General features: G+C 35.4%; 1 protein-coding gene and 5 pseudogenes across 1 annotated transcript; 2 read left to right on the forward strand and 4 right to left on the reverse strand.

Annotated features, from left to right (window-relative positions):
* Positions 1-1,178: 1,178 nt before the first annotated feature.
* Positions 1,179-2,770, reverse strand: LOC120142227 (annotated as a pseudogene).
* A 988-nt stretch (positions 2,771-3,758) lies between these two features.
* On the reverse strand, positions 3,759-5,987 carry LOC120142229 (annotated as a pseudogene).
* Positions 5,988-6,823: 836 nt separating this feature from the next.
* On the reverse strand, positions 6,824-7,766 carry LOC120142228 (annotated as a pseudogene).
* Positions 7,767-10,635: 2,869 nt separating this feature from the next.
* LOC120142105 lies at positions 10,636-11,519 on the reverse strand (the record flags this gene model as incomplete). The annotated part of the gene is made up of 1 exon (XM_039156860.1): positions 10,636-11,519. A coding segment is annotated over one exon (744 nt), but the record flags the coding sequence as incomplete, so codon positions are not given.
* Positions 11,520-14,567: 3,048 nt separating this feature from the next.
* Positions 14,568-16,357, forward strand: LOC120142016 (annotated as a pseudogene).
* Positions 16,358-20,134: 3,777 nt separating this feature from the next.
* Positions 20,135-21,780, forward strand: LOC120142014 (annotated as a pseudogene).
* The last annotated feature ends 4,895 nt before the right edge of the window (positions 21,781-26,675 follow it).

A 26,675-nucleotide genomic window follows, 5' to 3' on the forward strand; every position in this document is an offset into this window, starting at 1 on the left:
TTCTGTAGAAAAGCAACAGAATGTGATGAGTGGTGACGTGATAATACAAGTGTTTCTGATATTTGAATATGTGATAAAGTCTATTTTCAAAATTGTGGCAATGTGAGACATTTTGTCGGGATTATTGATGTTGCATGTTTATTTTTCATTCCATTATGTTACTATTGCTTTTAGTTAATTTTGATAATGAATTGAAGTTTATCATGTAAGTTGATTAATGAATGCATGTTTAGCATGTGTCTAGAGTGGATATGTACGATAACTTACCTTGCTATAGTTGAGTATATCAAATGATGATGTTATAATCCTACACGTTAATTACTAATTAGTGATTTGGTATGTTGTTTATTTATATGATATGCTAATTATATGTTCAATGTATGTTTAGATTCAATTAGAAATGAATTTGATTTTGAAGAGTTTTGAAATTCCCTATGAAGTATTGAGAATAGATTTTGAAACCCATAGAGTACACTCAAATTTTGAGTTGAACTTGACGGTTTCGAAATCTAACATTGAATTTCGATACTCAAATGTCCTAAATTAATAGTTTAACTCGCTTTAAATGTGTTTATGCGTGTTTAGACTCGCGTGACTTTACTTGTATGCCGAGATGATTGAATGGGCTCGATTGATAAATTTTGCATGTTTAGATTGTGTTTTTGTTGTACATTAGCTTAAATTTATATTTCTGTTGTACATATGTATGAATTGTTTCCATATGTTTTGAATTGGATTACATCATTTATCACTCTGATTATTAATGTGTCGTTTTATATTTGAGTTGAACCTTTACAATCAGGTTCAAGGTGTCATAATGGATAGGTTTAAATTATTAATATGGTAGTAATTGCGGGTATCTGTTTTCCTATTTACAATTCTTTTTACATGTATTTATTTAATTATTAGTGTGTTTTCATCGATTTACAAAAAAAGAAAAACAAAACACTTCATTTAAGTTTAAATTCAAGATTAAGGATGTATAAGTTTAATCGAGCTCGATATTAATGGATAGGTTTCATAGCTCTTTGATTAACTGTATTCTTAGAGAAACTAATAAAATGATAATTCATTGGGTAAACATACTACTATCTATTGGTGATTGATGAAGTACGGAAAGAAATTCCTGATGAGATTATTCCATAGGTTCTCACCAAATAAAATTAACAAAGCAAGAATGATGGTGCAGGCACTGATATAATTTTATCACTAAACGATGTCAAGAGCTAGATTTCCCAACATTCGGACCAGAGGAAGTGGGCACTTTGAAACAATATCAAACCTGGAAGAATTGGAGGCATGTCCGAACAAAGAAAACTAAAACAATCAAGTTCATCGATAGACAGCCTTGAGGACAGGAAACCATGCCAGTAATAAGGATCCAAATCAAAGAAAGCTTCAAAGAAATTCCTGGTTCCCACTAAGTCGAGCTTCAGCATCGTTTCCATGCCAAAACGGCAAAATTCTCTGCTGAGTCTCCTCTCAATCAGCCACAATCCATGCCATACTTTATGGTAAAGCGGTCTCCCTCGAATCATCCTCATCGAACCAAGACATTCTGCGATAACTTCCGCCACGACCGGTGCTAATGCCATCGACCGAGCAACCATGTATCCGGTCGAAGGATGGACTACCCCGGAAGTCCCACCTATAGCCATTACATTCTGAGGGATTCTAGGAAGAGGGCCACCCATTGGAATCAAACACTTCTCATCTTCTATCACTCTCCTAACTCTAATTCCTAGATGCCTTAGCCTTGCTACCATCCTTCTCTTGATCTCCGAATACGATAGCACCAGTCGACTAACCAGAGAAGTCTCTTCCAAAAATACCAAGTTCGAATCGAAGGGCATCGCATATAGAAAAGTGGGTAATTTCGAATTGTTGGCTCGTAAATCAGGTTCGTTTCCTAAATGGGAGTCTCTCCAATCCATGAGAACCATCTTATCCAAGTCAAAAGGATGATCATCAACCTCAGCTAAAATGCCATGAGCAATCTGATAACCGCAGTTCCTAGGCTTATCATACTCTATGAAACTGCTGGTGAAACCGCTAGCATCGACGATTAAGTTGGCCTTAAGCTCACTGCCATCATCACACTCGATCGAAGACTCGAACTCCTCATGTTTCACTTTCCAAACCTTAGCTTTATGAAATTTAACTGAATTGGAGATGCAATTCTCCAATAACTTTGTCTTGAGTTTCTTCCTAGAGACCCTGCCATAAGGTCTGTCTAAATACTTGGTCTTGTAATCATCAATATAGACACAAGTCATAGGCCATGTCTTGTCTATACAATCCACAAGTCCTATGCCCTCAAACTCATCGACCCACACTCCATAATTGTTAGGCCAAGAAGAAAGCGGGGAAGGGTCGATACAACACACCTTGATTCCAAAGTGAGACACTTGCTCGGCGAGCCGGAGACCACCGGGGCCGGTTCCGATAACGATGACATCGAAGCGAGGCCGATCCGAAGAGTTAAACCAAGAAAGGTCGAAATCTAAGCACTCGGGTTTGGACTCTGGTTCTAGGTGGAGGAAGCTACCAAACTTGCTGATGCAGTTGATCTGATGACGAGTGTTTCCTGATGTCGTTAAACGGAGTTTTGAAGAAGGAAACGAAGCAGTGGAGGAAGAGAAGAGTAGCTGATACTTGCTGATTGCTAAAGCTGATAAAGGAGGCCCAAGCAGGGATCCCATGAATAGGAGGAAAAGGAAAAGTGATTGAAAAGATGGTATGCTTCTATTCTAAGAACTTTCAACTGAGAGAAGAAAGAAGCGGCGAATTTGACATTGGCATGGAGGCAGATAAATACCCAAGATCACTTAATTGGTAGTTGGGAGACTTTTGGGTATAGTGACATTTTTTACAGCAACCTTTGACTGTTTGTTTGTTTTTGTCTGCCGGCATCCATTATAGATGCCACGTACCTGATTCTTCCTCGATTTTGGATGATTAGATTGAGATGAGAAAGCACTTCTTTAATGGTGGAATTAGGCAGGTAGGACCCATCCACTCATGTTCTTTCCATTTTGTTAAAGGTTATGGGGCGGCGTAAATTAGGCTTTTGTTTTTGTTCACAGTTCCGGAGGGGCAGAAGGGCCGGAAAATGGGGGTTCAGTTATCACTTGTCAATGTCATCGGCTAATTGACTTGTCTCCGTTCACCTGGTCCATCATGGAATTATTTCATACTCTTTTTTTTACTACATTTAATTTTTGGGTAAACTACAAATCTGTTTTCTTTTATTTTTAATCTGTATTATTTTTATTATTAATTTTGAAAAAAAATATATTATTTACTTTTTATATTTTAAATGACACGTTAATAAATATAATTGAATTTTAATTTAACTTTTGAACTTTGAATAAAATATAAATTTGATCTTGAATTTTAGATAAAAATCTAATTTAATCTCTAAACTTGAGATAAAATATTATTTTATTCTGTAAATCCCTACAAAATCTCTGTCACTGACTGCTGCTCATCATCATTGTTTATCGACGCTTTGCTGTCGGTCATCACAAAACAGTATTACCGACAACCGTTATATTTCAAAAAATTTCAGTTCAATCTTTTTTAGCTTGAATATGATATCTGTTTTTATCGAAAATACCTCACAATCCACAAACATAATTTAGAATTCCTCAAATTTCTTTTGAAAGTAAATTATATTACTCTAAAGATAAGGACAGTGAAATTTAAATCTATATTATAATACCTATGTACGCTCCCACACGAGAAGTTTCTAAATTTGAAGATAAACGCCTACCTAAGCAGAAACTTGCGGTAAGACTGCCTTTCACGATCTGCATGAAGGTAAAGTGATGCCTCCACAGCAAGCAGCAATTATTATGTGTAGTAATAGAACTATCAAGCATGTCAACAGTATCCTGTACAAGGAGACATGTAAGTTTCCTAACATGGAACTTAGGTATTTAATTTACCAATAATAAATGGGCTATTTATTTATATTTCCATGAAACAATATTAAGAAATTACAAGTACTCACGAGAGTTTGGCATTTTTCATCCGAAGTGCTTGATGAAGGCGTTTAGATTGTTTCTTGAAATGGAATGCACCATCTTTCATTGTCGCAGTTTTGTCAACAAGAAGTTCAATCCTGTCGCCTCTCGAGAGTATTTTATCAATGTTTTCCACCATGATAGTACGTATCTGAAAAATTAAATATAAATCACAAATTCAGGGCACATTAATCACTTTCATGTGCTGCTATTCAACTTACAATAATGATGCCCATACAGACAATAACAAGCATGAAGTGTTTTCTAAGAGATGCTAACCCATGGTATTTTCTCATTAATAACTGGCTAACAATAGTGATGGAAAACTTCAACACTCTACCAGTGCTAGAGATTTGAATTTTTCCAAGACATATCACGCTGAAAATATTGCCTGGGAAGTACTCAGCGAAATGTGAAGGGAGCTAACTTAGCCTGAATGGACAGCAAGTGATTTTGCAACTCTCTAAAGCACTCATCCACACATAATGGCAACCACAAGCTCCTTTAAAAAAAAGATAAGGAAAACACAACTGGTAAACAAACCGATAAAGTTTCAGCTATAGCAAGATACTTGCCTCACCCACTTCACCTCTAACATGATTGAGAGTATCTGCACTAGGATTATTAGAGAAAACTCCATTTTTTGATGCAGCTCTCGTGAGAACTCATCATTCATTGCGTATGCAAGTGCATAATGAGCCACTTTGCCATAGTTTTTCATGAACCTCATTTGAATATCCTCCAAGTACGAAAACGGAATTCTCCCTGCATTAAGGCACGGTGATGAATAGTGATTTGGATATGATAATCTTCTGTTTCTTAACATTTTGCAGAAAAGGAAACGTAACAAATCCATCAAGAGATAAAGCTGTAAACAAATGAAAATTCAGCTTTTACATGATAGAACAAAACAAAAACATATCCAATTATATATGCAAAAACAGTTTAGTAATCCATGGCAATGAAACTCCTCACATGCTTAAGGCATAAAAGTGATTTTAACACCATGCATAAAAAGGAATAATATACTAAATTATATCTCCATTATGGAGAACATACAAGGGCAGAAAAAACTGCTCAAACAGCATCAAGCAAAGGAGGAATTTGATGATTTTTAAAGGAATTGTTCAAAATTATTCTTGAAGAATATCCCAATTTTAGCTTCACATAGAAGCTGTCAGTTATGTTAAATGTATCTAATCAAACCTACGGTGGTGAAAATGGATTCATGAGAGGATATTTGAATAAGCTTAGTCACACAACAGAGTGGACAGCCAGATTGAAATTAACATCAAAAGTTGAAACTTCAAGGGCCATAAAATTAACTTCTATTTTGTAAAACCTCTGTAACATATTTTCTTCAATTCATGTGATTAGCTTCGATTCTCTAGCTACTAATTATGCAACGAAAATGAACACCTTCATGCTGATAAAATTCTTAACGGATAAATCCTTGAATTTCCAAAATCTTAGGCATTATTCTTAAATCAATGCTAAATTAAATCAAAATAGCTGGTTAATTCTACAATAAAGCAAGATATAAATACTAGAGAAGAACGAAGCTTAAATCTCTAAACTCTAAAATGAAGAATCTAAAAACTCTCTGACTACTCCAGTTGTCGACATTGAGAGTGAAACTCATAAGAAAGCTCAAAAATGTAGAATTTAAGAAACTAGGAAGTAAAAGAATCGTACTTCCAAAGGTATCGTAAGCCATACAGAGGAAACAGAGGCCACCGGATCTAAGTATATGAAAGATATAACGATCTTGAGAGAAGCATAATCTTGAATCGGCCTCGTCCGGAAGTTTTTCGAGAATCCTTCGTGCCACCGCCCCGGCGTTCCCGTCACGGCGCTAAATTCCGCTAGAACAACCGTGCCTCGCGCCACCACGGCGTAAAGAATCGCCATTGAGAAATTTTTTATTAATTTCCTTTCGTTCGTTATTGCTTCGGTTCAATATTTCAATTTTCAAAAGACAAATTTTGTTTAAATATTCATGTAACAATAAGTTAAATCTCATTTTTAATTATTTTATAATGTTTTATTCATATATTATTATTTATATAGCAAAAAGAGTAAGTATATTTGAACAGTTAAGTAAATTATTCATCTTTATTCATTTATATTCCTTTAGTTATTCATATTTATTTATTTATTTATATTCTTTTAGTTAGTGGATTTTAGATCCATTAGTAATACTCGCTTTTCATTTTCTAAAATCCTTCCTTTCTCTTTCCTCTACGTAGATAAAAAGATCTACTAAATTTTCACTTGAATGTATCTATTGAACATTTATATATGAACGCTTTTGTAGATCATAAGTGAATATAGTTTTAGTAAGATGTATTTTATTTTTATTCACATTTTATACATTTTTCTTTATGTTATGCAATTTAAGATTATATTATCTTCATATAAAATTGTGAATTACTTTTTTTGAATATAAATTATAATTTTATTGTATATGATAAATTATAGATTTTAACTACACATATTCGAATATGATTAAAGTGGTTATCATTAGACCAAAGAAAACAATTAGGTGTCAAATTGCACCATAAAAGTTCCGACACCAAAATATATATTTACCCTTTTCAAAACGCTCTATGTTTATCATTTTGTTTCAGATACTTTGCTTGCTCGACACCAGATTATTAGGTCCAGCGTTGAGCTTTACAATGGAGGTTCAGCAGAGATATAATAATGGCAACCACATCTTCAAATTCCAAACAGAACCAAATAACAATGACAGATATATTTCTACAAAAACCGTGGGATTTTCCCCAAGCTTCTTCTAAAAAAAATAATCCTATTTTACATAAAATAATCTCTTTAGATCTTGCCAGTTATTTGTTGCCATGTTCCTTTAATCTACAATTGTGAAGAAGAAAGTCTGCCACTTCATCTGTTCCCAAATATCATCTTCACCGGCCTCTGCTGGATTATAGCGGTCGTCTCCATAATGTGAAGTGGCCGAGGAGCTTGTTTTCTCCATAATCACGGTGGCTCTCTCGGCATTTGTCGCTGCATTGTCGTGTGGTTCCACCGGTCGTCTATCGAATACTCGAGCACTGCCAGATACTGCGTAGACTCTACACAGACTGAATTCATGTCTCATCTAGATTCAGAAAAGGTAAACAAACATTTTTAAAAATGGAAGGTTTTTATGCCCTAAAGAACTATGCAACTATTTAATATAAGTTCACCTTAGGAGAAGCGGCAGCCGCAGATATTCCATTTGATTTTCCTCCCACAAGGGGCTTTTCCCTTAAAAAATACCATTGTTTTCTTTATTCCGATCTCGATGATCATCGTATGAGTAGACGTATTCCGGAGACCTCTCCACCTTCCAATATCCCGAAGTTGTAGTTCGGTTCGGTCTCCCTCCTTGAGCTTCCTTCTCTTGTGTTGGTGTAAAGTAAAACCATTGTTCTTTGTCTCCTTTACAAAGCTCCCCTGCAAGCTCTGCAACCACAAACACAAAAGGCTTACTTGCCGTAGAAGTCTTGTTTAATTATAGTGATTTGAAAACATAAAAGGGTGAAGAATAACACTTGGAAGGTCCCATGGATCTACGTCGTAAATATTCATGACTGGGATAACAAAGTGCATGTCCCGTCTCATGCCGCCTAACTGGTTACGTAGGTAGAATGAAACCAACTCCTCTTCGGTCGAAAAGAACCGAAAACCGACCGCTGGGGCCACTGCCATTTTCAGATACGTAGCTCTATGCGTGTTTGTGTTTGGAATGAGTAATGAATGTAAAATGGAATCGGTTTAAATAGCTTGTTTGCCGAGTAAATTTGGAAAAAAATGTTTCGATGGAGGAAACTTCCACACGGTTAGTATGACTCATCATCAACTAAAAGACAGTTTACCATTGAACAATGTCATTCAGTGGTCTTTGGAGAGAAATTTTCTAATTGTAAAGCGTGGGATGAGTACGACTCATCATCGGCTGCAGGAGAACGAACCAATTTCTAGCCATCATCTCTGCAAGTGAAACCACTGGCGACTCATCATAGGCTGTAGGAAAAGTTCACACCTAACATAAAATTTTGCGTTTGTCTATGATTATATGTAGGAAAAGTTCACACCTAACATAAAATTTTGCGTTCGTCTATGATTATATTGACGTTGTTAGGTTGAGGGGTTGTTTAAGAGTTACTGCTGGCCCCCCCTCATTTTGTTGAAGGGTGGGGTTTGATATAATTTTTCTCTTTGGCTTGTTTACGCTAGTTACTAGGTATTAATTTTGTAACTGGTTTTGTGCAGGTTAGTTCTTTTTGGATGAATAAAAACGTCATTTATCCAAAAAAAAATGAAATTAGACTGAGCCATCTCTTGGAGAGACGCAGTTGAACATGAAAATGTGTTTGGGTGGTAGCCGTCGGATGATCTTGGTTAAAAGCCAACCGGTAACCTTGGAATCTTCGATTAAAATTTGCTTCATTTCATCCATATTGTGCTTCATGTTGCATTTCTATGAATGAAATTTGAGCTTTGAAATATGCTCATCGTCAACAACAATGTTTGTCTATTGAGGTTAGTTCAATAATAGGACCAAAGAGTGGTTCCTGATGCTTATACCAGTTTAGTGGTTGATAATTGATGAAATGACTGCTAGAGAATGATATTATCTCATTCAACATTTCACATTACAACAGTTGAACATTTCAATTCTAATTTATATACTCAAATTATTAAACAAAATGCAAACATTACTTGAATCTAATCCAAATTTTGCATAGATCTCACACCTTTAACAAAATACTCAAATCAAGAACGCCCAAACTAAACCCAGAATTTCTTTCATCACTTCATTTTCTGAACTAAACCCATAATTTTTTTCATCGTTTTAGTTTCCCAATACTAAAAAAACTTGCATATCAAATTATATTTAAAGTTGTCTAAGAAGGTTCCTATTTGCCTTAGATCAAAAGGACTTGTCTACGATCACAAATCCATTTATTAGCTCTTGAATGATTACAAATCCAATGAGGATAATGCTACATGAGCTACGTTTTATTGATGAGCCATCAATACCACTGTACTTCCTTTTTCCATCAATATAGCTCCTAAATGCTAGTAATACAAATTTATATTCTAATGCATGACAAAGATATAGTGCTAATCATGACCAGTGAGAATCCACAAAACAAAGACCTTCCACTTTTTTCTTTTACCAAAGTTTATATTACCAGAAGTGCTTAATGCATCTAAGTGATCTCAGAGGTACCTGTGTCTATTTCAGCAAAGTCTCACGGTGTATAATCGTGACATGAACAGTTATAAATTATTCTATCCTCTAAAATTCAAAAGCTTCGGTTGATCACCCATTCTTACAAGTTACAAACTTACAGTAGCTTTGCTACCAAGGTTAAGACCTATTCAGGTTCCAATCAGTGCTAAACATATACGAGTTCTCTGGAGCACATTTATCTTCAGTGTGCTCTTGAGAATCTTGTTGGTGACTTGAACCGGGGTTTCAAATCGCGTTTCGAAAACGTGATTTCGTCCGCGAAATTGCGGTTTTGCCGCCGTCCGAGTTACCCGCTACACCCACAATAGCGCCCAATAGCACCCGCGACGGCCACAATCACGATAAACCCGAAATGAACGAAAATGCGACCGCGACTTGAAACCCTTACTTGAAAAGCAACTCAAAAGCTTAGCCATCGGTTGTTTGGTTTTTCCTTGTTAGATGATAATAAGATGGTGGCTTCCTTTTCCGGTTTCAATTAGCATTGGAACCAAAATAGACCAAAGTTTAATTATAGAACTCCTAGATAAGAACATACACTACCAAGCCAACCTACCATCATCATGCCAGAGCCCTTCACACTAACAGCAACTTATGAACAAGAAATCTCCAACACCATAAACCCAAGCAAAGTCAAAGCTATCAAGCCTCCAAGGAAAACCAAAACTAGGCATTCTACAATGATACCTCGCTGCATTCAACTGAAAACTATACACAAACTCCCTATCTCCGAACGTTCATCATCACAGACAGTGCGGATCCTTTCACACTTGCAATATATGAACAATCAACTTTCCAACATCTTAAACTGAACAAGAGAAGATCAAAGCAATCAAGGCACCAACGAAAGCCAAAACCAAGCATTCCACAAATGATACCTCACTGCATTCAATCAAAACCTAGACCACAAATTCCCATCTATCAAGCATTCATATTTCGTCATCCCAACCATACAAACCCCCTACCACTAGCAACATATTATCAAGAAACCTATGAACATCAAAAACCCAAGAAGAGAAATTTAAAGCTATCAACCCTCCACAGAAAGCAAAAACTAAGCATTCTACCATATTAACTCTCTGTATTCAACCAAACACTAGACTGCAAACTGCACAGCACCAGATAGTGCTATTATGCATAAAGCAATTTACTTTGATACAATATGCAACAATGTAGCAGACTGTAGACCTCCCTTGCTAGCAATAAAACTAGATAAGAGTTTGCTTTCTTTCATTTGACATGGATTACTTTTGATGACTCTGCAGTATGCATAAAGAAATTTTCTTTCAAGTTTCTATATTCTAACAATATAACAGCTCTAAACTATAACAAAGAGTTAAATTACATAATAAAAGAATTTAGACTTTGATTAAATTAATCGAATATTTATACTTTTCCATATCCAACATTCAATAATCAAACCCCGAAATGAATATTTAAAGAAAAAGAAAAACAAAACAAAACACAATTTCCTTCCTCAATTAATCAAGGAAACCAGTTTGTCTCCAAACAGCATTCCTTACCTGCCTTAGATCCCTTCCTTTTAGGGTTCTCCCTAAGCCTTCGAGCACTGAACAAGCCAACACAGGGGACTGGGCTAAGCTCCTGGCCACAATCTCATGCGGTGGCAACATTTCCCCTTCTTCCTCCAGCTCCATGTCGTAATCATAGTCAAAATCTTGTTTTTTCCTCATCGGTTTCGTTAACATCGGCACGTTAACAGGCGCCGATTGATGAAACCTTCCTGAAGAAAAATATGAAGATGAAACGACCGGGATTCGTTCTTGCGGCGGTTTAGGAATCGAAGGAATTGAACGAGCAGATGAAGCTGCTGAAGTCACCGAGGAGGAAGACGATGCCGATGAGGAAATCGAGGGTTTCTGGTAGAAATGGGATTGGGGGCGCGATGGGTCACGGATGGCAGCGAGGATTCCGAAGTTCTCGGAGTGATGGAATGATTTATGGTTAATGGGAGTGGAGGAAGGAGATGTTTTCTGCTGGTGGGAATTCGGGAGGCCTCCGACGGAGTTTGAGCCAGTGGAATTGTCGGAGAAGTCACCGGATAAGAAGATATCATCTTCATTGAGCTCTTCCGCGACGGAGGAAGAGTGGGAAGGGTTGTTGGGGAGCGGCGAGTGGGGGTAAACGCCGAGGAATCGGTCGGTCGGTTGGGATTTGGGGTGGCGAAAGCGGGAAGGTACGTTGATTTCCATGGTTGCCCTGGGTCAGATCCGTTGGTTTCTCGCAGAACCGTGGCGGCGGTTGCGTTTACATTTAAAATAGAGGTTCTATTTTAAAATATATATATTGTCGTGTGGAATGCTAGAGAGGAATGACGTGGAAAGGGCATAATAAGTATTAGGCCATTTGTTATTTTTGTTCCATATTATATTACGCTTTTCTTTGAAAAAAAAACTTGTTCCATGTCTATTGTATTGAGTAAACTACAAAAATGGTCACTAATATTTTAGTAAATTTTCTTTTTTATTATTAAAGTTTTAAAAATAATAAATTGATCACTAACATTATCGATTTTAAATAAATCGGTCCCTGACGCTAATAACCGTTAACATGGGTAAGAAAGCTGATGTGGTGAACTAACCGACTGACCTGACAATTTTGTCGCCAGGAAAGACCCCTTTTGACTCCCCCGTACTGAATCAGAAGACCCCGTACTCAAAAACCCAGTCATTCCACTTCCAGCTACTGAATCTGAAGAGTTACCTTTCAATTCTGTATCTTAGTTTTTCCCACGAACGCAGGTTATCACCAGGAATGTGTTTCACCAGCTTCTTCACTAAAAAATACAGACACGCAATCTCTAATGTTTGTTCTGTTGTTGAAATGACTGTATCACTGTATGGGTTGTCGAGTGTTTTAATGTTTAGTCACTGTGATGTGGGATTTAGGATGAGTTAAAGTTCCTTTATGCCTCCCCACCATTGAAATTAAAGTAGCTTATACATGCTAGATTATAAGCGGTCCTGCAAAGAAGTTGGAGAAAATGGAACCTTCAATACCACTGTTGCTAATAGACCACAGGCGCCACAATTACAGGCTTTCAATGTAGCTATCTATGAATATGCTTAAAAAACTTTGGTGGTCCTTCTTCCTCACTCAAATTTGTTTTACTTTCACTGAGAAAGCTCCAAAATTAAGCCGACTCCTTATCCTAACAGTGGGAAGACGCGTAGTACATAAATGATTAAAATAATAAATAAAGTCAATACTTCATAAAAAAATTTAAAATATTATAAATAAATCACAATATTAAAATATCAAATTTCAAGATTCAAACAACAGGTTACGTCTAAAATAATATTAAACAACTCCAATCAAACATTGTTAACATCTTATGATATTAACTCGTTCTCCATAAATAAACCATAAACAAATCTCAAGACTCAAATCACAATATTAATTCTAGAAAAATAAAATCATAAACAAACTATAATATTAAGTCTAAAACACTAAAATCATAAACAAATCTCAAGATCGATACAATAGGCTTTAGCATTTAAGTTAAAAGCTTTTGTTGTTGCTGCTAGACGAAAGTCAGACCCCTCTTTCTCGCCGCCACTGCCAGTAACTTACCGGCTTTGGAATTTACGGTTTACGTCCACCTTTCTTGGTTGGTGTTGCAACTTCCATGTCTTCATCGCTGATGTTGATTTCGCCTATACTTTCTGAAATAAACCAAAAAATATTCTTGTGGCTGTTGTAAAATTTATTTTAATGAAAAATGTCAAAAATACCCCTGGGACGCATGTGATAGTCATATGTCGTGACCGAAACGTCTCCAAGTATGAATCAAACGTCTTCGAGTTCGTTCAGTTGTACTCCGCCAATGTAGCACATCCCTGATATGCACCTCAGCCGTCCCTATGTCGTCTCCATGCCAGTGACGTGTTGAATACTTAAAACAAGATTCCTTTGTCGTCCCTGAGCTTCATAGTTTGTATGTGGATCTTATGCATCGAAACACATAGAAGAGGATGGTGATGATTTTTTAGTGTGAAGAAATAAACAGAAGTAAGGGGGGAAACTAATGGCTAAGGTGATAACTTGAAGAAGTATGATCAGTCTGAGAAGTTGATGAGCTTGAGGGTTATAAACATGATTTAAATAGTAGTATGTTGTCGAGATAGCATATATTATATAACTGTAATAGTATCGTCCAAAATTATTATTATACGATCGCTATATATACATATAATTATCATAATAGCACTCATTATATCTACAATACCAATTAAAGCAACATAATAAAAAATACGATCGTAACCACGATTTAAATCTCTAGATACGACGATATTCCTTTTCAGAAAGTGACCATCCTATTATTTTGAGTGGACCAAATTCAACCTTTAATCTGCCATCTAAAGTTGCAAAAATGTTATATCTGCATCAACGTTAAGTCTTGAGATGGCTTTGGTCTTTACATTATCAGGGTAAGGGTGGAATCATAGGGGATTATATGGGTTTGGGAAAAACAATGCAGATAAGGAAAGGTGTGCGAGTCTTATATATTTATATATTTTGTATATATTAATGTGGAATCTTTCTCATCTGTTATTTTGGTAGATTTGTGGCTTTCTAACAGGATTGTAAATGCCTGTATATGTGGGTGGGTTTGGGTTTACAGTATCCCATGGGCGATGGGTTCTCCTTCTGTAAAACCAATCCAAAAATAGGCCCAATTTGAATCGATCCCTATTTCTTACGTTTTCCACAACTTTTCAAGTCTTCATCGCTTCAATTCAGCTGCTTGGTAGGCAATTTCTCTCTTACCCCATTTCGTTCGCTCTTTCCCTCTACTAATATCTCAATTTTGTTTTAGATCTTTTAATGCAAGTTCTTCGATGGAAAGTTTTAGTTTACTTACTGTAATTTAATCTGATGAACTTTGTTATGCTCGATTTAATCCTTGCTGGGGGTTTACTACATCGGATTTACGAATGAAATAAAAAAGTTGGAATGAATTAAATGAAAATGGGAAATTAGAACCTGGATTTTAGTTTAAAATCAAACTACTTCGAAATGAAGTTTTTGCTTTGTCTTGTATATGCTTTAGTCCTTTAGGTCTCCAAAGCCTGAGGGTTTGATTAGTTTTAGGAAATCATTTGATTTCTTTTGTTTGAAGTCGATGTGATTTTTAATCTTTTTGAATCATGGTGTTATAGTTTTAATTTGACCATAAGTTCTTTTATCTGTGAGAAATTGGCTTTGTTTGATGGTGGTAATATGAGGTTATTGGTTCTGCTCCTTTTGGTTGCATGATTGTCTATGCAATGCTGATTGCAGGTATTATATAGTCAACTACAATGGCAACCAGAACAGCAGTTAGATACATTTCTCGTAGGTTCTCGAGTGGGAGTGGGAAGGTACTCAGTGAGGAAGAAAGGGCTGCTGAAAATATTTACATCCAGGTACTCATTCTTTTCAAGCTGTTTTCATCATTTACCATTAGCATATAAATATCAGCATTTTGGTGTGTTCTCAGGGTTCTTTGTTTGTGTTAACCTTATGGTAATCGTTTTTGTTTAAACTCCTTTCGTTTTGTTTATTCCCTATATATTTTATTATGCTCCCTTTTGTGATTTTCTGAACTTTCCTAGTTCCTACTAGGTTGTCTTTAGGCCTGTGAAGTGTCAAATTGTTTATCCTTTTATAGTCTTTCATTCAACTTGGGATTACTGATAAGTTGGTAATGATCATAATATTCTCTCGGAGTTAGTTACCGAGAGGTTCAAAGATCTGGAAATGGGATCATCCATTTAAAAGAATAAAAAAAACATGCTGGCCTAGTAAATTTGAAGTGTGACTGTGACAATAATTATCCTCCTTGATCTCTCTTCTGTTTCTCACATCACAGTCAGATTGCTTTGTATTTTAGAGGAAAAGCATTGCTGCCTTTGGTAGTGTAAATAATATCTTTGAAATGGTCTAGTTTTAGTTTCTGAGTTTATATACATGTTACTCAAATGGAAAATATTATAGATTTCATGGTAATCAATGGTGTTCAAGGTATGTACCTCATAATGTATATATATCGAGCATCATAGATGTTTGTGACTAAATGTTGCAAGTCGATCTGTTAAGCTTCTCTTCCCCTCTCTACTTTTTTCTTTCCGCTCGTTTTCTCTCTTCCTTTAGATCGCTTCTGCAAAATGTCCCACACCATGTGTATTTACTTCATCTTTCATGTTATGATTTGCTACGTTCTAAAAAAGTTAAATTATTGCAGAAAACTGAGCGAGAGAAATTGGAGAAACTTGCACGCAAGGTATGTACTTATATTATGTTGAACTATTTGGACCGAAAATCCGTGGAGATGCGGATAAGATGCTTAAAATTATTTTTAGCTGTGTTTTTAATATTTTAATACTCAAAGTATTCAGCTTACGATTGTGTTCCCACCATGATATAATATTACAACAGCTAATGATACATGCACAAACACTTGCAACTTCACATGCCCTTACGGAGTCGCGTACAGTCATGAAATTTTACATTAGCAGCCGATCTGCTATAGCAATTCATGTAGTTGTGAATTTTCTGTTAAATTGTAAAGATTTGGTTCTGTAACGGTTTAATGATTAGGGTCGTTTTTTTAACTTGTGATGACCGTGTGTATACGGAAAATTCGAGTTGTTTATATAAAGAATAATGGTCAAGCATTCAAATAATTGTTGAAATACCTCAGGGACCCAAGCCAGAGGAGAAACCCGACACAGGTTCTGGGAGAACTGCAAGTGATGCTAATCCTAGTAGCAATACCTCAACATCTGGAGCATCTGCCGAGCGATAAGTTTCAAACTACGGAATTCTAGCCGGTGTTGCAACCCTTGGTGCTGCTTTGGGATGGTATCTGAATTCTAAAGATAAGAAGCAAGAAGTGCGGGAGTGAGGTTAATGTAATCGGATTCTGGCATGAATAGTTTGAATGACTGAAAAATAAATCAAACTTTGTAAAGCAGTTTACGATGTGCTTCAGATAACAGCTTGTGTGAATGATACTCAACCGGAGGAATGAATCAACCAAATTTTATAATATTTCTTACACGTCAAATTTCAGATTCTTATTTTAGGTGGATATAATTTCTATATTATAATTTGACTTTTTTTTTTATTTGAAAGCAATGTCAAACCAATGTATCCGGCTGTATGGATAAAAACTAAAAAAAATCAATAGTGAGATGATGTACTAGATCTTTTCGAGTTAGGTGTTTGAATCTTGACGTTTATGAATGAAATAAATTGAGTTGAGAGACTCATTTTCGTCTATGTAGTAATTGATCCAGATTAATTAAAATTAGGTTTAATGGTCTTGAGGCCCTCATATTTTTTTAAAACAATTCAATATGACCTTAAAAGATTTTACCTCCAATATGGCCCTTAAACCAAAGAAAAATCAAAATAATCTTTTGATGACTTAATTTTTACATCAAAATCATTATCTTCGTTTCTTCAATTTAAAATTATTAATAGATTTTAGAATTGTTCTATCATGCTGGTGTGATTATTTATATCTGAGAGATACCCACATTTCGATTTCCAATTTTGAACGTGAGAGGATAAAAAATTTGACTATAGTATATAGTTTGCCCACATCTTTAAATATATTTTGACAGTTCAGATTTATAAAATATACCAAAAATGGCAAGGAAAGAGATAGAATCATGAAAAAAAAAAACAAAAATATAGTATTTTTTAGGCTTTATATACAAAATGACCTTTGAACTATAATTTATTCTTAATTTGATCCTAATATATCGTTAATTGATTGTCCGTAAGGATCACATATTTTTAAGTCGTCAATAAGAAAGGCCAAAAAAATGATAAAATGAAACTTAAGGATCACCTTTTCAAAAAAAATTAAGGGCCAAAATGGAAAATTAGGTATGGTTTAGGGCTAAATTTGTTGATTAAACCATTGAGAATTAAAGCGGGGCCCAAACGCAATAACTGGAGTCTTGCTTGACGGCAGACGGGTCAACCTTTGTACTAGTGCTTTACTCTACCCGGCGGCTGTGTTTGGTGTTTTCAGTATCTAATCATTAGAAGAAAACTAAAGAAACGGAGAAGGGAAGCAGGCAAGTAGTTGTTTCAGCTTTGCTATTCGCTTGCACGGACGATGTCCCCACCAATCTCGCCACTGCCGAAAGGTTTCTTTTATTTTATTTTCTATTATATCTCCTCCCCGTTGCTTCTCATTTTAGTGGATTTTATGGGACTTTCTTTAATTTTAAAATATTCTAGATTAAACTTGCTACTCTTTTAATCTTATCTGTTAAAAGTTGTTTCCAGGTATATTGGTTTTGTGGTTTGTTTCGTCTTTTTCTTATTGTTAATCTCAAACTCAATTTGATTGACTTTTAGAACTATGGTATATATTGGTTGCTTGATTATACATGGGAATAATACTATTTAACATGTGGTGAGGAACCGATTAAAATTTAAAAGAGATAAAGTGATATAGAGTCCGGTCATGGTTATCTACTGTTTTCAAATTTAATTTGCTCAATTCAACAGTTCAAGTTTGAACTTTGTTTGAGTTTTAAGCTTAAAGTTGTTACCTTCATGGTGTTTTTCCATGCATAGTCACTTTTATGCTTCATTTCCAGCTGACAGTGAACGCCTGAATTTACTTATACACAACATTGGTGGAAAAAAAACTCTAAATTGATTTTCATGAGCTTCTTGGCTAAAAGTGTTCATTTTGGCAACTGTTTTCTGATATGCTTGTCTTTTTTTTTTCCTGTTATAAAAGCTAAGAGTTTACATGTGACATTTCTCTTTAGCTCTAAATATTTCTTCAGCGCATTTGTGATATTTGGCATTCACATTTTATAGATCTTATTTTAGTCTTAAATAGCGACATTCTTGATGCTACATTTTCCCTCGCTGGTGTCCTGTTTTTTCTTAGGGTACATGTTCCCTTTGCCTTATTGTTGTGTTTGGTCCTTTTCATTTTGGAGTTTGGAATCAATCTAAAGAAACAATTGGCAGATTTTAATGCTTATTTTGCAAACCAAATTGAAAAAGAAGGGTTCTAGGTCTTTCCGCATTTGATGTGTATTTAGAGATCCTTGAATACCACAATTATTTGTGTATTCTTATCCCATGAAAGATAGTCTATGCTGAGTGCAAGAGCTATGGATTGTGTCACCGATCGATTCACGGAAAACTTGATTCCATTGATGAAGCCTTTCCCTTGTTGCAATTCCCATCTCTTGAAGAACCCTTGATTAATAATATACGAAACTTGTCAAAGGGAGCTCCTAATCTTGGACTCATTACGAAGAGATAATCTTAGACCTCTACAATTGGAATGATTTCTGGCTTATCTTATTCTAACGGATCGCTCTCTTAGAGGTCACATAGAAATTTATTCTTGTAAGAAACTAAAGTGAAGTAATTTTAGAGGTCACATGGATTTATTGGCATATATCCATCGAGTGCTAATTGATGATGGTACATTTAAGGTAGTTTAGATGTCAAAGGCCAAGGCCTCCAAGTGTTGAATAAGAGAAGTCAATTGGTAGAGGATGCCAATGTCGGACGGGGAGGGAAAAACAAAATACTAGGTGTCTTTTTTTGTGTGTGTATAAATATAAAAGATGTTTACTAGCCTACTAACAGTATGGCTCCAAATGGAGCTTGGTAATGCAAGATGATTCATGTATCTGTCCTCATGTTGTGGGGCATGCTTGTTTGGTTATGGTTGTCATTTTGTTTTCTTACTCTACTTTCACCCTAATATATTATGATATTTTGTGGCATTTCCTCATGCTTTTTGGTAACCTTCTCGTTTAGCTGTTAAGTTAGTTATTTATTAGATGACTTTCCTCTACACAGGCTGGTTAGGGCTGCTCATGCTAAGGGTGCAAATATCATTCTTATTCACGTATATGCTGTTCAATTTGATAATATTTGGCACTCATAATGTGTTCAGCCTTCTAATAAATGATTTCCTTTTTTCTTTTCTTTTTTTCTTTTTTGCATCTTTCATCGCTGCTGAAGTTGTATACGATTCCTCAACTTTGACAAACTGTCTACCTAGCAAATGCTGAACAATATGCATAAAAAATTAAATGATATTAATGGAATGCGTGTCTTAACCAAAAAAATGAGAAGTGGCTGGAAAAAAATTTTGGTCTAGGAAAAGGGGGGGGGAAACACCAATAGGTACTGTAAAACAGGTTGTAATGTTAAACTATGATCAAGATAGACATTTTTTTTGGCATAAATGCTTTTAACAAATAACACAATAAAGTAGATTAGAATATCTGCCTTAAGAAACTGATTCAGTCGGGGATTTTTGAAACTATGCTAAGAAACAGCTTATGTTAAGATGCCATTGCCGCTTCTAGTCTTCTTATTGGGCTAAAAATATCTCCTTAATTCTGTGAAATCCTGGCTTTCCAAAATGGAAATTTGAAGGGAAAATGACTCTAATTTTATTTTCTTACCGTCTAATTTCCTTCATTTTCTCCAATATATATAATTCTGTAATTGGTGGTATGAATATAATAGAATATAAGCTATCTGAATATTCAATTTTTTCTGCTGACTAATTCCTTCGTATTTGATTTAGTTTAATTTCTATTCTTGTGTCTTTGTGTCTTCAGGAACTGTTTGAGGGTTATTACTTCTGTCAAGCACAAAGGGAGGATTTCTTTAAGCGCACTAAGCCTTATAAGGATCACCCTACCATTAAAAGGTAAAGTCACTGCATACTAACTTCTAAATTTAAGTTGATTGGTTGTATCAATGCCTTGTTTCTCTCATAACTAAACTTCTTTTGACTTGCAGATTCTAAAATTTACTCGATTGGACTTGTTTCTGTCTAATGCACACTTTCAGGAAGCAGGAACACGCAAAAGAGTTGAGTATGGTGGTACCAGTTAGTTTCTTTGAAGAGGCAAACAATGCCCATTTCAATTCTAAAGCTATCATTGATGCTGATGGGACCGATCTTGGACTCTATAGGAAATCTCATATCCCTGATGGACCAGGTCTCTAGAAAAGTCAACGCTTCATAGCTTCAATATGATATAATTCATTTTGATTTTGGTTTTGGTTAGTAAAATTGAGTTTCTTCCCTCTCTTTCAGGATACCAGGAAAAAATTCTACTTCAATCCGGGAGATACAGGCTTTAAGGTAGGTACTTAGTAAAATCTCTGTTCGACTGATGCTAACATTTTCATTTTCAGAAACTTCAAGTTTTTATGTTGATTGTCTTGATTACATAACATATGGATGCCATTGACAACAGGTTTTCCAGACTAAATTCGCAAAGATCGGAGTTGGTTAGAGCATCTTTTCCTTTTCCTTTTCCTTTTCCTATTTGACAGTTGTACACTTTATATCATGAAGCTTGCAAGTTTATTACAAAATGTTCCATCTGTCACTTGAATGAACCGATGTATGTTGTAGCTTATATTGTTTCCATTTCAGTCACTTCTCTGGGGCTAGAATGTGCTGGCAATATAAATTAACTGCTGAAATTTGTCTGTTTATTTTATCTTTACCTGCAAAACAAAGATGTGCAAGACAACATAAAGTTATTGCTTAATTTTGCATGTCAGCAATATGTTGGGATCAGTGGTTTCCGGAGGCTGCACGTTGTATGGCTTTGCAAGGAGCTGAGATATTGTTTTACCCTACGGCTATCGGCTCCGAACCGCAAGATGAAGGACTTGATTCTTGTGAGCATTGGCAGCGAGGGCATGCTGGTGCAAATTTGGTAAGTTGGAACTTGGAAGATTGGTGAACTAAAAAGGCCTTGTCAAGTTGTATTCGTCTTTTGTTGCTTTTACTGTATATTGTGGTGTGATATTTGAAATCCAAATTTCCCCTTTTTTACATCCTAATTACTTTTTCGTTTCCTGTGGTCAGATTGATTTTGCTAACTAGACATTGTGTATCTGGTGATTGTAGCCGAGTATTCTTCTATTATGAAATTTAGAGATTAATTGCTAGAATGTAAACGGTTAATGGATATCTTGTTTATATAGGTACCTCTGGTAGCTTCAAACCGCATCGGAAAGGAAACCATTGAGACAGAGCACGGGAAGAGTGAGATAACATTCTACGGGCATTCCTTCATAGCAGGTACGAATTTGACGAGTCTTCTCTCTTCCAGGAATAGCCATACAATGTTTTACCATTCCGAAATAGGTCTAAATATCAATACTTGGATTCCAGGACCAACTGGGGAAATTGTTGCAGCAGCTAGTGACAAAGATGAAGCTGTTCTCATTGCACAGTTTGATCTCGACAAAATTAAAGCCAAAAGAAGTTGCTGGGGGGTGTTTCGTGATCGACGTCCCGATTTATACAAGGTGCTTCTGACATTAGATGGCAGCAAACCTTCGCCATGATTCAGAGCCCCCTTATACTGGGTCTTAATTTTATATTTCAGTTTTATTTTAGTTAAGTAGTAGATATTTTGGACAACTTTAAGAGTATTAGTTTTCTTGAGGGTTAAATTTAAGGTTAAGAACAAAAGTTCACTTGCAGAAAAGTGACTTTGCTTGCAAGGAAGTCTTATAAATAAGCTGTAATAAGTTGACAGCCATATCTATCTTATTCTTATCTTTGAATTAATAAAGAAAAACTAGTGGTTTCTAAACCCCAATTTTTCTAGACTTCCAACTGCAAACTCATTTCAGTCTTGTTTCTTTTGATTTGCTGTTTTTTTCCTTATCAACCACATTAGTATTGGTAGTGAGAAATCTCGTTAGATTTAGGGTTTGGCTGCAATTCGACATGTGATAAAAGAATTGTCGCGTGCAATTTATGCTTGGCCACGATAGGAACTTGTGGGATATTAAGAATAATCTTGGGGTTTTTTTTTCGAGCCGTTTTGTTGAACTATGTTTTGATATAACAATTTAAGGCAAAATATTTTTGGACTTGAATTGAATTTACAAAATGTTTTTGGATTGAATTTATTCAAAGTTTTAAAATGTTTAAAAAATAATTCAAAGTCCGTTAAATTCGGATTTGAGCCAAAATGCTAAAGGGTGTCAAAGTGCATCCATACGCCCTGCAGTGCATCCATGCACCTGTACTAGTGCATCCATGCACCTGCAGTGCATCCATGCACTCAAACACCGAATGCAATTAGTGCATCGATGCATCCTTCTGTGCATCGATGCATCAAGGCTGTGCATCGATACATCTTGCTATGCATCCATGCACGAAGGCTGCAACGGCTAGTTTATTTGAATTTAATGAAGGGGTATCGATGCACCATGATAGTGCACCGATGCATCATGTTATGGGCAGCCTTTTTGAGTAGGAAAATCATCTCCAAACGGCTCCAAAACATCTCCAACGGCTATATACAACATCAAACACATTCCAAGCTATAAATACAAGCTAAGAACACTTGAAAAAAAAAAGAGAACAACTATCCAAGCAATCAAACACAAGAGATGAGTTTTTCATTCTTATTTCATCTTTCTCTTGTAAATATTTTGTTCTTATGAGCTCAATCTTGTAAACACCTACATTAGAGAGGTTTTCTTATTTACTTATTTTATCATTTTGTAAAGGGGAAAGGTTCTAGCTTATCCCGTGTAAAAGCTAGGGAAAGATTCTAGTTTAGCCCGGAAAAATTAGGGAGTTGTAAGGTTAGCTCTTTGTCCTCAAAAGAAAAAACAAATTAGTGAATTTGTTGGAAAATCCTTGGTGAGGAGCTAAGGTAGTGGACGTAGACTTTGGTTATAAAGTCGAACCACTCTAAATCGCTATGTAATTTTCTATCTTTCAATCTCCTTACTCCCTAAACTCAAAAACCGTTCCGACCCCTCTTTGCAAACCGTTCCGATTGTCGAATCGAGCTTCCGAAAATCCCAACAATTGATATCAGAGCCTAACTCGTTAAGAAGGGTTAACCACCTTGAGATGATCCTCGAAGAAGCTCTACCAATTTCCGACGCAACCAACAAAGAAATGACTTTTTCCTCCGATGCTTATTATCTTGAAGAATATCCTATTATGGATTCACAACCGGTCAATAAGACACCCTTCTTCAATGGAGCAAATTATGCACATTGGAAGAATAAGATGATGTACTTTATTCAATCCTACAATCTAGGAGCTTGGAACTCAATCATAGACGGTTACTCCTCTCCACCCGGCAAGTACAACGATTGGAGTATAGAAGAGCAGAAAAATTTTCAGCTTAACTCTAAGGCTATACATATTCTATTATGTGCTTTAGGCCCAAATGAATATGGAAGAATCTCATCTTGTTCCAGTGCCAAAGAGATTTGGGATAAGTTCCAAGCCACTCATGAAGGAACCAACGAAGTGAGGGAATCAAAGAAAAGTCTTCTCAACCATAGTTACGAGAACTTCAAGATGAAACTCGATAAAGACATCAAAGCTATGACGGATAGATTTTCTATGATTGTCAACGGTCTCAAGGGATATGGAGAAGTAATCCCTAATGAGAAGCTTGTGAGGAAGATGATCTACTCTCTTCCAAAGGAGTGGCAATCGAAGAAGACGACCATTATCGAAGCAAGAAACTTAAAGTCTCTCACTCTCGACGAGCTAATTAGTTCCCTTCTCACTCATGAGATGATGGTGAAGGAAGATGAAGAAAGGGAAGAGAAGAAAAACAAGAAGAAGGAGGAGGTAGGCATTGCCTTCAAATCCACCAATGAAAGGTATCAAGATTCAAGTGATGAGGTGGATAAAGACGATGATGAACAAGAAGAAGAGATGGTCAAGCTCTTGAAGGAACTCAAGAGATTCATGATTTCCAAGGAAGTGAAACATGAATCAACCAAGAAGAAGAGTCCCTCGATATGATTCAATTGTCAAAGAAAAGGGCATGTCAAGTATGAATGTCCTATTCTAAAGAAAAAGGAGAATAAGGCATTTGTTGCATCATGGAGCGATGAAGATAATTCCAATGATGAAGATGAAGTAGTCAACCTATGCCTCATGGCCACTAAAGAAGAATTCGAGGTATCTTCTAACTCAAATGAATTTAATTCATTTACTTTTGATGAGTTGCAAGATGCTTATAATAGGTTGTATTGGGGACTTGAGACCATGAATTCCAAATATACGAAATTAATTTCAAAACTCAAAATTGAAAATAAATCGATTTTGAAAGCTAGAGTTGATTTTGAAAATCAAAATGAAATTTTGAAAAATGATTTAGAGCTTTCAAAAATCAAAATAAATTATTTAGAAAATACAAATTTTGAGTTAGGAGTTAAGCTTAAAAGCTTAACAAAAGAAAAAGAATTAATTTCTAAAAACAACCTATTATGTTTAGAAATGACAAAATGCTCACATTGTCATTTCCATGGTCATAAGGAACATACTTGTCCTTTGAATAAAGGAAAACGTTTTAAAATTAGGCAAGTATGGGTTCCGGAAGGAACAAAAGGCATTGAAACTAACGTTGAAGGATCCAAAGCAATTTGGATACCAAAATCGAAATAAATGTCTCTTGTAGGTTTGTGAGAGCAATAGTGATAAAAGTGATGATATTCAAGATGCTCTAGCCACACATAAAAAAGGAATGGGTAACCTCTAAACTTAATGCTTTTGATTTTGGTTATTTGGTTGCTCATTTGGATTTATGCATGCATGGGTTTTGATTTTGAATGATTATGCATTGTTTTAATCTCATGTATGTTGAAAAGATGATTATGATGAACATTTTAAAGTTATATTAATTTTTAAGAATTTTTAGTTCATCATAATAAAATTTTGGTCAAAATTGGTTTTAAATGCAAATGATATCTCTCTAACAATTGATATTAACTTTTCAAATGTTTTGAATTTACAAATTTTAAATTTTTGACCTAAATTTAAATGATTATGCATATGGTTTAAATGAAAATGATATCTCTCTAACAATTGATATCACAATTTTCAAAATGCATAACATTTTTGGGAACTTTATGCAAATGCACTTAATTTTAAACAATTGGTATTAATATCAAATTTCAACAATTGATATTGCATAAAGTATATTAGATTTGGATATATTGAATTTCATGTACTACTAACATGTTTGTTATTCTTTGTTGAAATTCAATTTTGTTTAAGTGTCAAGTTCTTAAAGCTAAATTTTGATTGGAATGCATTTATTGAGGGGGAGCTTTGATTTTTCAAATGATTTTTAAATGTTAAATTTATCACTTACTCTCCAAAGTTATTTTGAACTTCAAATATCGAATTATTTTTGATATAACAAAAAGGGAGAGAATTTTGGTTTGAAAAATTCAATTTCTAAATAAAAAAGGTGAGCTTAACATTTTCATATATTTTCCAACAATTGTTAACAATTGATATATTTTTCATTAAACAATTTATTAAGGGGGGTTTTTGCTAAAAACAATTTTTCAAATATTTTGTTATATCAAAAAGGGGGAGATTGTTGAACTATGTTTTGATATAACAATTTAAGGCAAAATATTTTTGGACTTAAATTGAATTTACAAAATGTTTTTGGACTTAATTGAATTTATTCAAAGTTTTAAAAGGTTTCAAAAATAATTCAAAGTCCATTAAATTCGAATTTGAGACAAAATGCTAAAGGGTGTCAAAGTGCATTCATGTACCCCTGCAGTGCATCCATGCATCCCTGCAGCGCATCCATGCACCTGCACTAGTGCATCGATGCATCATGCAGTGCATCCATGCACTCAAACACCGAATGCAATTAGTGCATCGATGCATCCTTCTGTGCATCGATGCATCAAGGCTGTGCATCGATGCATCCTACTATGCATCCATGCACGAAGGCTGCAACGACTAGTAACTGCTAGTTTATTTGAATTTAATGAAGGGGTATCGATGCACCATGATAGTGCACTGATGCATCATGTTATGGGCAGCCTTTTTGAGTAGAAAAATCATCTCCAAACGGCTCCAAAACATCTCCAACGGCTATATACAACATCAAACACACTCCAAGCTATAAATACAAGCTAAGGACACTTGAAAAAAAAAAGAGAACAACTATCCAATCAATCAAACACAAGAAATGAGTTTTTCATTCTTATTTCATCTTTCTCTTGTAAATAGTTTGTTCTTGTGAGCTCAATCTTGTAAACACCTACCTTAGAGAGGTTTTCTTATTTACTTATTTTATCCTTTTGTAAAGGGGAAAGGTTCTAGCTTATCCCGTGTAAAAGCTAGGGGAAAAGTTATAGCTTATCCCGTGTAAAAGCTAGGGAAATGTTCTAGTTTAGCCCGGAAAAACTAGAAAGTTGTAAGGTTATCTTTTTGTCCTCAAAAGAAAGAACAAATTAGTGAATTTGTTGGAAAATCCTTGGTGAGGAGCTAAGGTAGTGGACGTAGATTTTGGTTTAGAAAGTCGAACCACTCTAAA

This window comes from Hibiscus syriacus, unplaced genomic scaffold, assembly GCF_006381635.1.
Source record: "Hibiscus syriacus cultivar Baekdansim isolate YM2019G1 unplaced genomic scaffold, ASM638163v2 tig00110819_pilon, whole genome shotgun sequence".
Lineage (NCBI taxonomy): Eukaryota > Viridiplantae > Streptophyta > Magnoliopsida > Malvales > Malvaceae > Hibiscus > Hibiscus syriacus.